Below are 18,244 nucleotides of genomic sequence, written 5' to 3'. Positions count from 1 at the left end.
GCATGGAACGCAGAGGTAGATCTGATATAAATGTACAGAAGCTATCCCAGTCAGCCATAGTGTATTGATATACTGTACGATGGAGAGGTACGTCTGGGGACTTATTACATTTCATTTTTATTTTAATTGATACAACAGAGTGGTTGGAAGATCCAAGAGAAGACAGAACGGAAACTGAACATAGTTCTGGGCAAGTTGTGAGAAAAAGGTCTAGAAAACTCGCATACTGGCCGTCAGTGTTGGGCACACGGGTGGGTTCGTGAACAATCTGATTGAGGTCATAATCAGTGGAGAAATCATGACAAAACCTTCCCTCATCATCGGTCTTGTTTGAGTGGGTTAACCATTCCACATTGTGAACATTGAAGTCTCCACATACGTGAATGTTAGCTGAAAGATAAGCAGATAGGATGTGGTCAATTTTCTCAGATATGCTTTTAAAGATAGTAACTCCGCTGTTGTGGGGGCGATAGAGATTAAATATAAACGCAGTAGTGTGAGCTAGTGCAACCTGGAAGCACATATAGGGTAAGTCAAGATCTTCTCTGGAGATGTCCCTACCACATGGAAAGCCATCTTTAATATAGGCACATATTCCATGCCCATGGCGATCTTGGGGGTAAGATTTGGAAGTTAAGTTAGAGTATCCTTTAATTACGAACTCATCTAGGGAAATAGTCTGTCCAATGCCGGTTTCACTTAGAAATAATAGGTCTGGTTTAGTCTCCTGTAATTGAGTTTTAACCTCTGGAAGGTTAGAACGTAGACCCCTGATGTTGGAGGAGACATGGTAGTAGGGGTCTATGTTGGAAGTTGGAGATCCGGGTTTAATCGTGTATTTTTTATTGAAACTTGTCATAATGGAGTTTTGGGATTTGTGGACTAGATCGTTAGACTTGCTTAGAGCAGGACAGAGAGGAAAACTAAGAGAGAAAAAGAAACGAAGAAATTGTTTTTATGTTAACTACATAAATTTGCAACATCATGGTATGACCGTGGCCCAATGGGTTAGGATGTTGATTGAGAAATATTTGTTTTTGCATTCGTGTTCGCACCCACCTTATGACCGATGTTTTATTTTAAACATATTTTTGAAAATCTTTCTTTTGGTAAGCTTTTGAATTTAAACAGGGTTAAAAGATTTTAAAAAATATTTTTTGTATTTTGTATTATTACTTGGCTCAAAGCAACTAATCAGAGAGATTTTTTTTATCAGCGGTTGATTTAAAGATCAGATTACTATTAAATACATGGAATATTACTTACATAAATCACATTATTTTAAAATGGTAACTGCTTAAAACTTTTTTCTTGCTTACATACCCCTATTCTGAATTTGTAGCAGTGGCCAACATCATTAGATTTTTTTTTGAACTGATATAAATTATTGCACAATAAAAATAATTAAAACAAAATTCATTTAGCAAATGTAGTCACACTGTATTTTCTTTTTATATGGCCCGGTCAATACCAGGTAGCCCTGCTAGTATTCTTTAAAAAAATCCTTTCTGCCCATCTGTTAATTTGACCCACATTTAAATTCTATCACTCTGCCTCTCTTTAAAATTGTCTTAATGTTAAATTTAAACACTTGTATTTTTTTTTTAATTATTGAATAAATTTTGAAATTTTATTTAAATTGAATAATTCTCTGATTTTTAATCATGTTTTTATCTCTCATAAGTCTGTTTATTAATCTCTCTCGACTCCAAATGACTTGTGCATTTATTTTTCTAAGATTTGCTATTAATTGTTTATTTACTAAAATTGCAATAGAGTACCAAAAATAACCTCTTAAAAATCCTATATATATATAAACATAAAGTATTTCATTTTGTCTTTTTAAATAAGTCAATCATTTTAATCTTTTATTATTAGTTTAAAAAAAAAAGGAAGAATAAATAACTTTGTGACACTTCAAAATTTGAAAGGAATTTGGAAGCATTTAAACTGCCAAATAGTAATTTTTGGCTTTAAAATTAAAACTTTTGGATTTAATAATTTTATACAGACGTTTTAACCGAACAAAATTAGTTATAGTGTTATAATAGTTTGATTCAATTTAATGATTGAAAGATACCATAACAATTAAATTAAAATTTCAAAATCCTATTTAAAAAAAAAAATTAAAAAAAAACAGGCTTTTCTTAGATAATCCAGATGATGTCAAAATAAAAATCGGTCAGAAGCTTGAATGTGGATGCCCAGGGATGATGTCAAAGAGGTTAAAATGTGGGACGTAGAATCCCTGGAGATTGGGTCAGCAAGATTGACCCACATTTCAAGACAATGCATGTTGGAATGTTAATGTCATCTGGGCCAATAAAAGAGATGGTAGACAACAGAGAGTGGAAGAGCGACCATGATGGCAAGAAGCAGCACACTTTTTCTCCACTACAAGAACACACCACACTGCCCTGCGTGCTGTCACTAATGTCAAAATATATATATCATTCGGAAACTTGAAAAGGTTATTTTGAATAAACAAAATATTTTTATAACCAGCTGTGTGTGTTTTATTATCGCAGCCGAGTGTATATATCGAGAAAATGACAAAGGTTTATTTTTAGAAGTTATATAGCCTGAAAAACACATTTGACGATCAGGTGCAGTGGATATATAACATCTTGATAAGTGGTGAGTGTCTTGTAAGAATAAAGAAAAAAAATAATAGAAAAAATGAAACTAAAGACTCTCGGACAACACTGGTTAATAACAGTTAATCTAATTGCCATCTATTCTAACTATATTAGCATCAAAACGGGTTGTGTGTATTCAACTCTATGATATAATATTAGATTTTCTACAACTGTAAATGAAGGTTGTTTCAAAAGTAAGGCCTTCTATATTTAACTCAAAAACTAAAGTGTTGGAGAGCTATGGGAGTGGTACCATTAAAATGAGCAACCATTTTGTGCTCTGGAAGTTATTTTTCTACATAGTCACCACCATTCTCAATGCACTTTTGCAAGCGCTGAACGATGCCTCAGTCGTTAAAGTCTGGAGCGTACTTTGTTACTTACATCTCTGTTGTCACTTTGAAATCGATGAACCCATCTCCCAACTGTGCTGACATCAACTGCATCGGCTTCGTAAGCATTTAACAGGTGCCGGTGAATGTTAATCACTTCAATTATTTTTTTTCATGGAAGAATTCAGTAACTCTGCTTCTGATGCATGTCTATGACAAGGGTTGCTGTCTTAAAGTCTCACACCATCAATATCTGCAATAGAGAGATGAAACTTTCAGGTCATTAATGCATGAGTTCAGTCATCATAACAATGCAATTTTCAATCCCTTCTGATCCATTCAGGTGGAATAAAAAATAAAAGGTATTACTTTTGGAATGTCTGGTATATATGGTAGCTTCCTTCAGTCTTGACAGACTATTATACCAACTGTAAGGGTGACTGCGCATGAAATATTTGTGGCAAGAGTTGTGCAATCCCCAACCACACCTCTCTTGAGTCGACATTGTTAAATACCAGTGGCAAGTGGAGGTTCAGGACGACTGGAAACGCTGCTGAGATAAGTGAAGAGCACATACAGCACCTAAAATTCGTAAATGGTCACCCATATGATACTCACCAGGCTCAACGTTGCTTAACTTCAGTGATCTGATGAGAATCTATGTCAACGCGATTGTGCTTGTATATATAGTATTTTGAGAACACCCACAAACACTGTTAGGTCTTTTTAATTTGTATATTTATTTTATAAACGGTTTTAAATTAATATTCCGTAACATACAGTTGTAATTTTGCATTGTCATATTTTATTATACATATGCGATATTTTCGTCGATAGTAAAATGTTTGATGTTTCTTAATTTTTGAGATGATTGATTATTCATATTATTTGGATTCATCGGGCTACTGTTCTCATCTTGAGTGTGATTTTCACAATGTTTCGGTTGATGTAACCTTTGATCTTCTTAAGATGTATCTTTATCGAACTCAGGAATGTTTCTGTCGGACTAGGGAATTTGGACAGGATTTCAAACAGAACCCTTTATTTACTTCATGGGGGTAGCATGCTCTTGTTCTGTCAGCCATGACTGGATAAAGGTCCTAAGTAATTCACAATTGTATTTTTTGGTCGCTCACACTAAGAATTGAACCTTCAATCTTCTGGAGAATATCACTGTTACAATTACGTCCAAGGATGGAATACTGCTGCCATATCTGGGCAGGAGCTGCTAAAACAGCCTATCCTACCTTGACAGAGTACAAAATAGACTTTGTGGCTTAGTGGGGGATGCTCTTTTCTCTACCCTGCAACCTCTCTCCCACAGAAGAGACGTTGTGAGCCTATCCTTGTTTTATCGTTATTTTTATGGCAGGTGCTCGTCTGAACTCCAATCTCTGGTCCCCCCCCTCGCCAATCTTTCACGAAAAACACCCGTCTAGCTGAATCCACTGTGAAAAATTTCCCCCACTCTTTATCTGTGCCTAAATCAAAACGTGGATTCCATGAACAAAGCTTCTTTCTTAGAACTGCACGCCTGTGGAACTCTGTTCCATCTGCCTGCTTCCCATCTGACTACAACTTGGATGTCTTCAAGTCCAACATTAACAAATTCCTAATGAACCGCCCCCTTGAGTAAACACTTCATCAAATCTCCACACTAACGTACTGTACTTGCAATAACCCTTATCCCTGAGTGGCTTCCGGGCCTTGTATAAGTGGTGACCACCGTGTAAAAAAAAAAAAAAAAAAAATTGAATTTTTCCAAGTACTCTAATCACTGCGCCACGGGTCCTTATGAAACATGAAAATCACACTCAAGATGAGAACAGTAGTTCGATGAATCCAAATGATACAAATAAAATGCTTGATGTCGCTAGGATACCTATACTTTCCTCTAAGGCCAAGGAACCATAAAAGCAATCTGTTTATGGTGAGACATTTTTAAACGAATAAAAGAAAAAAAGTGAATCCATTATTGTATTATCTTTTAATGGAGATGGTTTAGTGTAGTATCGGTTTTGTGTCATAGGACTGTTCCCAAACATTAGCAGAATTATGTATCTTCTGAATAAAAGTGGAAGTGTTTTTTCTATCTTTTAACTATATTAATATCAAAACAGCTTGCGCTTATTTAATTCTATGATACAGCATAATATTTTGTAATACTATTTATATAGTACGCTGCAAATACCAAAAACATGTTTAGGTCTTCTTAATTTGCATGTTCATTTTATACATGGTTTCTAATAAATTAATATTATGTAATCTATCTAATAGTAATCTATATAATAATGATGTAATAAATTAATATGTAATCTATATAATTATAAAACTCTATCGACCTTGCTTGCTTGCATCTTGTCTTTGACAATCAGGCAATTACTTTTAGAAAAGGGATGACAGGTTAAGGTGTGGAGAGTTGTATATTTTGGTTTTGATTCTAACTGATGGCACCCAAGTCATATATATATTTTTTTAGTTTTGATCTCATTACTATACATTAGGTTCAATTTAATAATCGATAATGAATTGTCTCTATAATAATAAATCTGTAATTTGCATGAATTAAAATATCATATTTAAGTGTATCTTACGACCGGGTAACGCCAGGTGACCTGCTACTTCATGAAGGTTAACCAATTTTCACATTATTTTGAAAAATGAGCGTTCATTAATTAATTATTTATTTTTATGGTTTCTTATTAGATGATTGGTTTCATTTAACTGTTTTTTCTTTTTATGCATAATTGTTTTTTCTTTTTATGCATAATTGTTTTTTCTTTTTATGCATAATTGTTTTTTCTTTTTATGCATAATTGTTTTTTCTTTTTATGCATAATTGTTTTTTCTTTTTATGCATAATTGTTTTTTCTTTTTATGCATAATTGTTTTTTCTTTTTATGCATAATTGTTTTTTCTTTTTATGCATAATTGTTTTTTCTTTTTATGCATAATTGTTTTTTCTTTTTATGCATAATTGTTTTTTCTTTTTATGCATAATTGTTTTTTCTTTTTATGCATAATTGTTAATTCTTTTTATGCATAATTGTTAATTCTTTTTATGCATAATTTTTTTTTCTTTTTATGCATAATTGTTTTTTCTTTTTATGCATAATTGTTTTTTCTTTTTATGCATAATTGTTTTTTCTTTTTATGCATAATTGTTTTTTCTTTTTATGTATAATTGTTTTTTCTTTTTATGCATAATTGTTTTTTCTTTTTATGCATAATTGTTAATTCTTTTTATGCATAATTGTTTTTTCTTTTTATGCATAATTGTTTTTCTTTTTATGCATAATTGTTTTTTCTTTTTATGCATAATTGTTAATTCTTTTTATGCATAATTGTTTTTTCTTTTTATGCATAATTGTTTTTCTTTTTATGCATAATTGTTTTTTCTTTTTATGCATAATTGTTTTTTCTTTTTATGCATAATTGTTTTTTCTTTTTATGCATAATTGTTTTTTCTTTTTATGCATAATTGTTAATTCTTTTTATGCATAATTGTTTTTTCTTTTTATGCATAATTGTTTTTTCTTTTTATGCATAATTGTTTTTTCTTTTTATGCATAATTGTTTTTTCTTTTTATGCATAATTGTTTTTTCTTTTTATGCATAATTGTTTTTCTTTTTATGCATAATTGTTTTTTCTTTTTATGCATAATTGTTTTTTCTTTTTATGCATAATTGTTAATTCTTTTTATGCATAATTGTTAATTCTTTTTATGCATAATTGTTTTTTCTTTTTATGCATAATTGTTTTTCTTTTTATGCATAATTGTTTTTTCTTTTTATGCATAATTGTTTTTCTTTTTATGCATAATTGTTTTTTCTTTTTATGCATAATTGCATAGAATTTAGGATGAAAACATTCTAGCATACTGACATGTTTATATATATATATATATATATATATATATATATATATATATATATATATATATATATATAAAGTGACCTTGTCAGTTTGCATGTGTGTGAAATTGCTCTACCTCTGAATATTTGGTCTACAGACTTGAAACTTGATATATAGGATAGTTGGGGCTCCAGAATACTTTTGATTTAGTTTTTAGCCTGTAAAAGAGGATCCAAATTGAAAAAAAAAAACAATTGACCTTGGCAGGTGTAAATTGACTAACTTCTGAGCATGTGTACATGTACATTTTTAGCTTAATGTTTAGCCTTTTTTATTCATCGGTTGATGGCTCAGACAGTAATGGCAAAGACTGAAACATTAAATAACGATTAAGGCTTGGGCGTTGAATGCTTTGGTTTCGATTTCAGCTGATGGCACTGAAGTCATTTTCTTTTTTTTAACTTTTGAAATCATTGCTATATATATTGGGTGCAATATAATGATCAATGAAGACATTGCTCTATAATAATAAATACACAATCTGCATAAATTAAAATATCATATTTAAGCTTATGTTATGACCTGGCAACAACAAGCAGCCTGCTAGTATATCATTATAATTTTGCATTGTCTTATACATATGAAATATTTTAATCTATAGTAAAACTGTTGATACTGCTTGCATGCTGAGGACAGATACTACATTTTGATCTTATTCAAAATACCAAGGTATCATAAAATGTTTTTATGCATAAACATTTTTAAATGGATGAAAAAAAAACTGATTTAATTTCTTATTGTATCATCTTTTGATGAAAGTGCATAGCGTAGTGTAGTGCACTTTCACAGAATTACTGTCTTCTTTTTTATAGAGGTATGTGTATGTGGGGGGGGTGTAATACTCCCTTGTATTACATCCTCCTTTAAGGGAAGTAGTAATGCAGTATCTGTTTTGCTGTCATGAGATCATTCTCTCATCTCTAAGTCATTAACTCTTCCTCTGGGAATCAGTGTAGTAAGTGTTTATTCACGATGAAATTTTGCTAGGCTAGAAAAAAATGTGTGACCAAAAAGAGCATATACTTACTAGTCTATATATCTATAAAAAGTGAGAATGTGTGTGAGGGCAACTCTCAACCTATATACTCAACAAATCTTTGATTTACAGACTTGAAATCTGGTATATAGGATATTCAGACATGTGGAAAACTTTTTAATCGATTTTCATCTGGAAAAAATGGCTGCTAAGGGGTCAAAATTGAAAAATTGGAACTTGAAGTTCATCAGATTTTTATCTGTTTGTCAACTGTTTCACGACTGTGCATGTGCGAATAATTCACATGAAAGTTTATGTTAAGAATAAGTAGGTTTGAAAACACTTTTTAAAGATTGTGACAAGCTGGCCTAATGGTTGTCATACTTGACTTGCTGTCTTTCGGTTTTGGTTTTGATCTCAACTTGAGTATTTTTTTTTTTTTTTACTTACAAGAAATGAACTGTTTAGAAAAACATAATACTTACATGCATATATCTTAGTTTTTTTTTCTTCATTTTTTTTTTTAAATGAATTCAATGTTATGTTTAATACTGGGAAACACCAGGTACACCTGCTAGTTTATGATATTTTGCACCTTTTTGGACAGCATTTTTATACATTTTATCTTTTGCTACTTCATTATCTGAAAAATAACGTTCATTAAACCACAGCACAAATATTCTAAATTAAGTTGATGGTGAAAATTGTTCTAGGAATGTACAAAAATAGTCGTGTTAGAATTAACAGCACATATAGTTACAGTTTTAATGTATTTATTTGCTTCCCCACCAAAGCAAATTAGGCACAAGGCCGTTTTTAATGTGGGGTAAAAACCAGCTCCCCTAAAAGTAGGCAAAAAGGGGACACTCTGGTTACCAAAAATAATAATTGTCCCAGTATAGAGGGTTTCCCCTCCATTGACTGGTACACATTACCTTAAGTGCAGCATTTGCAGAACAGATGCTACACTTTGATCCTGGCCCGAAGTTACAGTTTTAATGTTAAAGCAGGAGTTCATTGGGTTATCTATATTGAGTTCATTGATTTTCATTTGTGTGTTAGAAGCATTGTCCAAGGAGTTTTGTACAATCTGACTAGACGAGATACTGATGATGTAGTACTTGCCTCTCATATTTTCCCCGGCTAGCAAAAATGTGTGACTGGAAGCAGCATATATATTTACTCGTTTATAATGTTTTGCTTCTTTCAAACATTTCTTTCATTCGTTATATGAAAAATAATTTCCATTAAACCTTATTATTTTTCTTCTCCATGAGAACAAAATGTGACAAGGTCGTTTTTAATGTAGGAGACTATTCAGCTCTCCAGAAAGGGGCACTCTTGATCAGGGTAAAAAAATAAATAAATTGCCTTAGTTTTCGTTGATTGACTAAGGACAAATTAACTTAGTGTAGCATCAACCACTGCACAAAATATTCTAAATTTAGTTGAAGATTGTTCTAGTAATGTACAGAAATATTCTAAATTTAGTTGAAGATTGTTCTAGCAATCCACAAAATATTCTAAATTTAGTTGAAGATTGTTCTAGTAATGTAACGAAATATTGTAAATTTAGTCGAAGATTGTTCTAGCAATGTACAGAAATATTCTAAATTTAGTTGAAGATTGTTCTAGTAATGTACAGAAATATTCTAAATTTAGTCGAAGATTGTTCTAGTAATGTACAGAAATATTCTAAATTTAGTTGAAGATTGTTCTAGCAATGTACAGAAATATTGTAAATTTAGTTGAAGATTGTTCTAGTAATGTACAGAAATATTCTAAATTTAGTTGAAGATTGTTCTAGCAATCCACAAAATATTCTAAATTTAGTTGAAGATTGTTCTAGTAATGTACAGAAATATTCTAAATTTAGTCGAAGATTGTTCTAGTAATGTACAGAAATATTCTAAATTTAGTTGAAGATTGTTCTAGCAATGTACAGAAATATTCTAAATTTAGTTGAAGATTGTTCTAGTAATGTACAGAAATATTCTAAATTTAGTTGAAGATTGTTCTAGCAATGTACAGAAATATTCTAAATTTAGTTGAAGATTGTTCTAGTAATGTACAGAAATATTCTAAATTTAGTTGAAGATTGTTCTAGTAATGTACAGAAATATTCTAAATTTAGTTGAAGATTGTTCTAGTAATGTACAGAAATATTCTAAATTTAGTCGAAGATTGTTCTAGTAATGTACAGAAATATTCTAAATTTAGTTGAAGATTGTTCTAGTAATGTACAGAAATATTGTAAATTTAGTTGAAGATTGTTCTAGTAATGTACAGAAATATTCTAAATTTAGTTGAAGATTGTTCTAGTAATGTACAGAAATATTCTAAATTTAGTCGAAGATTGTTCTAGCAATGTACAGAAATATTCTAAATTTAGTTGAAGATTGTTCTAGTAATGTACAGAAATATTCTAAATTTAGTTGAAGATTGTTCTAGCAATGTACAGAAATATTCTAAATTTAGTTGAAGATTGTTCTAGTAATGTACAGAAATATTCTAAATTTAGTCGAAGATTGTTCTAGCAATGTACAGAAATATTCTAAATTTAGTTGAAGATTGTTCTAGCAATGTACAGAAATATTCTAAATTTAGTTGAAGATTGTTCTAGCAATGTACAGAAATATTCTAAATTTAGTTGAAGATTGTTCTAGTAATGTACAGAAATATTGTAAATTTAGTTGAAGATAGTTCTAGCAATGTACAGAAATATTCTAAATTTAGTTGAAGATTGTTCTAGTAATGTACAGAAATATTCTAAATTAAATCATGTTAGAAATAAAAGTACATAGTTACAACTTTAATGTTCCTATTTACTTGCCTCCTCACAAGGGCAGAGAAAATCCAACTTCCAAGAAAGGGGTACTCTGAATAGGAAAAAATTAAAATTGTCTCAGTCATGAAGGATTTTTCCTCCACTGACTGAGGACAGAAAATATTTTATGTTAAAGTAGGAGTTCATTAAGTATTTATATTAAGTTCACTGATTTTCATGTATATCTTAGAAACATTGTTTAGAGAGTTTTTAACAATCTAATAGGGAGAGACTAGCCTGGGTGCCCGGTGTTGCCCAGATGTTTGGAGGTGTTTGTTGAGCAAAAAAAAAAAAAGTGGTAGTAGGCAGGCAGGCTCGAACCCTTGACGCGAAGGCGGAAAAGAAAGTGAAAGAAAATCTGACATCTTACCGCTACTCCATAACGCGACTGGAAGTTTGGAATGTTAAAATTAGGCAAAGTCAATCCAACCGATACAATGACTTGCAAAAATGGCTCCCAAAAATCGACCCCTCCTTGTAGAAAACTGCTCAGTTGAGGGTGAAGGAATTAATGTTTTTTGCCAATTTTTCGATATTTGTCATCTGAAGGATCGAGCTTCAAAATGATACTGATCTTGTGAAAATCCGTCGCCTCTGTCAAAAGTTTTAGGTAGACATACAAACATATATACATACTTACATACATTTAGACAGACAGGTGAGATTTATATTATAGATTTTGATGATTTAGTACTAGCTTGTGAAACAATTGAAAGTCTATATAAGTTAAAAATTTTGAGGAATGCTATGGAAAGTAAAAATCTGAGAGTGAATGTTACCGAGACCAAAATGATGATCCATAGTTGAAATGTTGAAAAATCTTCAGAAAGAGAAAAGTTCCCATGGTCAAATTATGTAAAAGGGAATCAGATACAATTCAATCTTTTGTTATACTTGTAAGCATTGGGTTCACAAGAAGTGCAGTTAATTGTCCAGAGAGTTTTGTCCGGGCTATATGCTGATGAATTAGTAGTTGCCTGAGAAACAATAGATAATCTATTTAAGTTAAAGAGTCGAAGGAATGCTATAGAAAGTAACGATCAGAGTGAATGTTCCTATTTAGAATGTCTCCCCATGAGGGCAGAGTTAGTACATGTTTTTTAACAGGGAGAAAATAAACGAAAATTAAAAATTATCTCAGTCGTGAAGGATTGCTCCTCCACTGACAGAGAACAAGAAATTGAAGTACAGCATCTGAAGAACAGATACTACACTTTGAGTTATATATTTTTATTTACTCTGAAAAGTTTACAACAAAACAGTAATAAACAAAAAATTAGGCACAAGATCACTCAAAAATTGGGGCAGGGGTGTCTATGGTCATCCTTGTCACTGTATCTTTGCTAGTCTATGCTTGACCATAGCTATAGTTCTCATTCACCACAATACCTCAAGCACACCGGGGTCATCCTACCTAAGATTCCTGAATCATTTAAAGCAAATGCTTACAGGTTACTCCGTTAAAACTACCATATTGTATTATCACGGCATTCCAATTATAGTGCTGAAAAAGCTTCAACCAGAACTTGCTCCCATATTTAAAAAACTGTTTAAGCGTTTCCTTAAAGAGAAGTGCTTCCCAACACCCTGGAAAACCAAACTATTTGCTAAGAACTTTGCAGCTAATTCTACCCTATACGACAAAGGCCATCAACTCCCCATATTTCCTCCTATAACAGACAACACGCTATGCAACATACAAATATCTGTGCGTGAGGTCGCCAAGCTAATTAAGAACCTTGATTCCAGTAAAGCAACTGAACCTGACGGCATTCCAATTATAGTGCTGAAAAAGCTTCAACCAGAACTTGCCCCCATATTTAAAAAAAAGTTTAAGCATTGCCTTAAAGAGAAGTGCTTCCCAACACCCTGGAAAACCTGATCGGTATGTCCTGCATTTAAGAATTCAGGTGATAAGTCGTCTCTCTCTCAGTACAGACCAATAAGTCTCCTGTGTGTCATGAGTAAGTTGCTGGAATACATATTAAATAGAGAAGTAGTCAACTACCTCAGCAGAAATAACCTTCTTAGTGACATATGGTTTCCGTTCTGCTAGATCTACAGCAGATGTGCTAACAGTTATATCTCATAGTATTAGTGAATCTCTTGACAAAGGCTTCCTTTCTAGGGCAATTGCTCTTGACATATCCAAAGCCTTCGATAAAGTATGGCATAAGGGCCTATTTCACAAGATGTCCAACTACGATATAACTGGAAATGTTTTCTTGATCATTAAATCATTTCTTTCTGGTAGGCTCACAAGAGTAGTGATTGATGGGCAGAAATCAGAGGCCCTCAGTATTAATGCTGGAGTCCCTCAGGAGTCCATCCTGGGCCCAACTCTCTTCCTGATCTACATTAATGATCTCCCAAAACACATACTTAAATTATTTGTTGACATCTATGCTGATGACACGACCATCTATGGCAACACATCAAAGGTTATAAATGACAAAGTTCTCTCTGATTCTCTCTCCTCTGATCTTGAGCACGTGGTACAGTGGGGGAAGAGGTAGCTGGTTACTTTTAATGCATTTAAAACCAAGCTCCTATCTTTACATCATCAACACTCTGATCCCCATCTGGCATCAATTGAAATGGATGGCTCTCGACTAGGGGAAACTCCATGCTTTGATAAGCTTCTGGGTTTGACCTTTACCCCTGACCTGAAATGGAACACCTACATCATGTCTATTGCCAAGGTCGCTGGAAAAATGGTGGGATTCTTCTACCGCTCCAGAAGATATCTCACTGCTGATGCAATTCTCTATTTATATAAAAGCCAAGTACGTCCAAGGATAGAGTACTGTTGCCACATTTGGGCAGGAGCTGCTAAAAACACTCTATCCTGCCTTGACAGAGTACAAAATAGATTTTGTGGCTTAGTGGCGGATGCCCTTTTCTCTTCCCTGCAACCTCTCTCCCATAGGAGAGACATTGCGAGCCTGTCTTTGCTCGTCTGAGCTCCAATTCCTGGTTCCCCCTTGCCGATCTTTCATGAAAAACACCCTAAGGCCCGGAAGCCACTCAGGGATAAGGGTTATTGCAAGTACAGTACGTTAGTGTGGAGATTTGATGAAGTGTTTACTTAAGGGGGCGGCTCATTAGGAATTTGTTAATGTTGGACTTGAACACATCCAAGTTGTAGTCAGGTGGGAAGCAGGCAGACGGAACAGAGTTCCACAGGCGTGCAGTTCTAAGAAAGAAGCTTTGTTCATGGAATCCATGTTTTGATTTAGGCACAGATAAAGAGTGGGGAAAATTTTTTACAGTGTATTCAGCTAGACGGGTGTTTTTTGTGAAAGATTGGCAAGGGGGGACCAGAGATTGGAGTTCAGACGAGCACCTGCCATGGGAATAACGATAAAACAAGGATAGGCTCGCAACGTCTCTTCTATGGGAGAGAGGTTGCAGGGTAGAGAAAAGGGCATCCCCCACTAAGCCACAAAGTCTATTTTGTACTCTGTCAAGGCAGGATAGGCTGTTTTTAGCAGCTCCTACCCAGATATGGCAGAAGTATTCCATCCTTGGACGTTATTTCAAGAGTCTGAGTGGATGGAGTAAGTTCAGATCACTTTCTGCCATTACAGAGTGTTGTCGTTGATGACCAAGAGAAGAGTGTATCAGGCATATCTATACAATGCAATCATGTCAGTGAGGGTTGAGGACAAGTGTTGCATAGAGAAAACTGATATAAAACTGATATGATGAATGTGTAATGTCAGACAAGTTTGGATTGGGTGATCTGAGAGGAAGATTAAATATGGATATTATAGAGAAATGGGTGTGAAAAAAACTACATTAGTATGGTTATATTAAAAAGAATGGATGACAGTTTATGGGTTAGTAAATGTAGAATAGTTGACGTAGCATATTCAGTCTACAAGGAAGAAAGATCTAAGAAAACAGGGGAAGGTAATAAAAATGGACTTGAAATAAAGATGGATAAATAAAGACCTGACCAGAGATAAGTTAGTTTGGAAGTCAATTTCTTAAAACTATCCAGCACATGCCAGCATGTAAAAATTGATATTAAACCGAATATGATGATCATGATAGTATTGTAATTGAAACAAAACACAAGCTATGTAGCTGACTATAGTTAAGAGTGACCCGAAGGCCCTATTTTAATTAATTGCTACACTAAGGTGTAGGGGAGAGTGTCACTCCATTCCCAGGATTACTCCACTTGCCCTTGATCCTTTTTTTTTTTTTTTTATAATTTTGAATGTTTAGAAAGCGAGCACCAAGTACCATTTTTTTGACTTGACTGAAGATTGAACCCTGATCTCCTGGTCCATTAGCAAACACACTTATCAATATGCCAAATATTAAATGAACGTGAAAATACAATTTTAGAAAGTTAGTTATGGATTTATGTTTAGAAATAATTTTAAACAAAGATTTATAATTATTTTGATTAAACTTGGCACAAAATGCTTTTACACGTTTATTGAAAAATGTTGCATATTATAGTTGAAACAAATGTCAGATCCTAGTGTGAATTCATCACTCTAGTTTGACTGATTATGAAAAGAACAAGTTTTATTGTTAAATCAGTAGACGGCACAGAAACACATAAAATCAAAAGAACGATGATCATCAATTAATGTAACAAACAATATTTATTTATGAAAACTGTTGGAATTTGTTGTGTGTGTGTTTTTCTGTTTTTTCATTTTTCTTATCATTTTGTTTAAGCCAGGGATGGGGCATCCTACCAGATGCCAAACATACACCTGCTATTTTAGACACTCCAACCGAGAGATCTTTTTAAGATTCTAACCGTCCCTTTAAGTGCAATTGTTTGAATCTCCTTTGCACTTGGTTTACCTGGTATATTTGTAAGATAGTTTGTAAAATTCTTGTGTGTGTGTGTGTGTGTGTGTGTGTGTGCATATGTGATAAGTTATACATTGAAATTTCAATCAAAGGGAGATAAATCAGTAATGCATTTGAGAGTTATTCAATTTGGTAGGATTTTTTTTTTGTGTTTGTATGAAATGGTTGTTATTTTTGTAATTCCTTCTCACCAAAAAGTTTAAAAAATCAAAAATTTTACAAAAGTACCCCCCCCACTCTCATTTCTATTTAAAAGAAAAAAAAGAATAATTTAAATGAGTAAAAATAAATTTCATTGTCATTTTGTTGGGTAAACATCTACTTAAAAAAACCCACTTAAAAAAAAAAAAAAAAAAGCATGATTTTCTGTTTAAACTTAAGGAAATATTTTTTATGTTTGACTTGTATGTTTTTTTTTTCCTCCTTATTCTGAAAAAAATAATTGTTAAATTTTTTACAAAGATTTTTAGTTGAGAGAAAAAAACAGTATGACAACTCTTGAAATCTCACACAAATAAAAAATCAGCAGGTGTGACTGTCATACTTTAATGTGTTGTATATAAATATTAAAAAAACTTTTAAAATTCATAGTAATTGGTCAATTAGTTTAAGAGGGAATTCTATACATACAAATATATAAACATACAGATACCTAGCTTTATATAAATCAAGATATGTTGAATATAAATTTGTTCATATTTTTTTTAGTTGCGTGCAAGCGACTCCATAAGTCACTCCGTCGGTCTGTTGGTAACACTTTTGTGCTTGGTCTTTTTGGTTAAGATCAAAGTCTGTTGTTAATAGATGCTGTTCTTAACTTTTTAAGCTTTTCTTGGACTTTTGGCCAAGATCAAAGTGTAGTATCTATTCTTACTACATGCTGTACTTATTGTGATATAAAATGGGGAATCACTTTTCTGTATTAATTTAATGTCAAATGATCACCTACTTTACAACCAGTCAGTCTCAAAGCCATTCAAATCATTTTCCAGATCATTCAAGTTGTTTTTGAAGGATTCCAGTTATTTTTTAAGCATTCAAGTCATTCTTAAGGTCATTCAATTCATCCTTAAGTTCATTAAAGTCATTATAAGTCATTTACTTTTTATTCATTTAAGTCATTTCAGCCCATGTTTTGGTCATTTTAGTTTATCTTTAAGAATTTCATGTAAATCCTACATTCACGCATTCATTCATTACACGAGAGCACACGACTAATGGCTATCGACCTTGTTTTTTTTAAGATTATTTACTCTGTTTTTCAGTTGCAGGAAAATGAAGAGCAGCTTAAGCAGTTAATGAGTGTGCAACTTTTATTAGAAGAGGAAGAAGATGATGAAGCTTTAAAGAAATACACAGTAAGATTATCTTTATCTTTCTCTTTTTTTTTTAAAAATAAATTTTGATGTAGAATAATTTTTACTATGTTGTTTATTTTTTTTGTTATATGATTAATCAACCCTTTTTTGTATTATTGAATGTTGAAATATAAAAACTATTATGTATTATTTGGATTCTTTGGACTACTACTCTCATCTTCAGTGTTATTTTCACGTTTCGGTCGATGTAACTTCTGACCTTCTTCAGGTGTATTTTATTGAATTCTGGAATCTGTATACAGTTTTGAACAGAACCTTTTATTTAATCTCATTCAATCAGCCATGACTGGCTAGGAGTTCGAAGTTATTTACGATTGTATTTTGAGCATTGCCTGCACTGAGGATTGAACCTCCAACCTTGAGAAGAATGTCACTTAGAACTAAATTTGACCTAGTACTTTATCCACTTGCGGACAATTTTAGTATAAATTTTGGGAGCTTTAAATCTATTTTAAGTTGTTGAGATTCTTGAAAAAGTGGTAGTTGGTGGGTGAGAGGTATTGCGGATGAGGCAGAGTTTCATAGCCCAATTTGTTCAACCTCTGCAGGGTCAGTTTAGCAACACCAATGTGAAGTCGGTTCTACTCTATGGCTCAGAAACGTAGAGAGTGACCAAGACCAACATCCACAAACTTCAGACATTCATCAACAGATGTCTCAGAAACATCCTAAACATCAAATGGCCAGAGACTCTCTCAAATGAACAACTATGGGACAAAATCAACCAATGGAGATAGAGATCAAAAAACGAAAATGGAATTGGATTGGCCACACCTTGCGGAATCCTGCATCCAGTATGACGAGGCAAGCCCTTGAATGGAGCTCGAGGCAGACATGGAAAAGAAGCATTGAGGCTGAGACCAGGGCTGCCGGAATGACATGGGCCAAACTGAAGAGGATCAGCCAGAACCGGGTCTGTTAGAGAAGTGTCGTTGCGGCCCTATGTTCCCAAGAAATCAAGATGCCTAAAATAAAAAAAAAACTAAAAAACTGAGCATTGCCAGTTTGTAAAGAACCCACATTTTTTGTGAAAAAAAGTTGTAAAGAACCCACTTTTTATCGCAAGTCACAACTCGGTCGAGAAACGGGCCATTCTTGTTGCGTAAAAGAAGGGGAGATGACACTCCATAATGGCTTTTCTTTTGGTTGTCATTCAATTCATGAAGCACCCATTTATCAAGTTTTTTTGTCTTTCCAATCTCTCTCAAGTGGTTGGAAATTGTTGTATGTGTTACGTCTAATTCAAGTTCTCAAACAGTTGTGTGTAGATTTGCTTTGACTAAGGTTCTTCATTGATTGTTGTCAACATCTGGTGGCCAACCACTACATTCAT

General features: G+C 33.0%; 1 protein-coding gene across 1 annotated transcript in view; it reads left to right on the top strand.

Annotated features, from left to right (window-relative positions):
• LOC145241409 (actin-related protein 5-like) overlaps nt 1-18,244 on the top strand; it is a 154,267-nt gene that overhangs the window by 62,051 nt on the left and 73,972 nt on the right. The window contains exon 10 of the mRNA XM_080104337.1: nt 16,798-16,890. Within this exon, the coding sequence (XP_079960463.1) occupies nt 16,798-16,890 (93 nt within the window). The remainder of the gene's footprint in view (nt 1-16,797; nt 16,891-18,244) is intronic.

The sequence above is a fragment of the Euprymna scolopes genome, chromosome 20 (genome assembly GCF_053919585.1).
Source record: "Euprymna scolopes isolate OS-2025 chromosome 20, ASM5391958v1, whole genome shotgun sequence".
NCBI classification, from domain to species: domain Eukaryota; kingdom Metazoa; phylum Mollusca; class Cephalopoda; order Sepiida; family Sepiolidae; genus Euprymna; species Euprymna scolopes.
The sequence above is the reverse complement of the archived record's forward strand: the minus strand, read 5'-3'. Positions and strand labels throughout refer to the sequence as shown.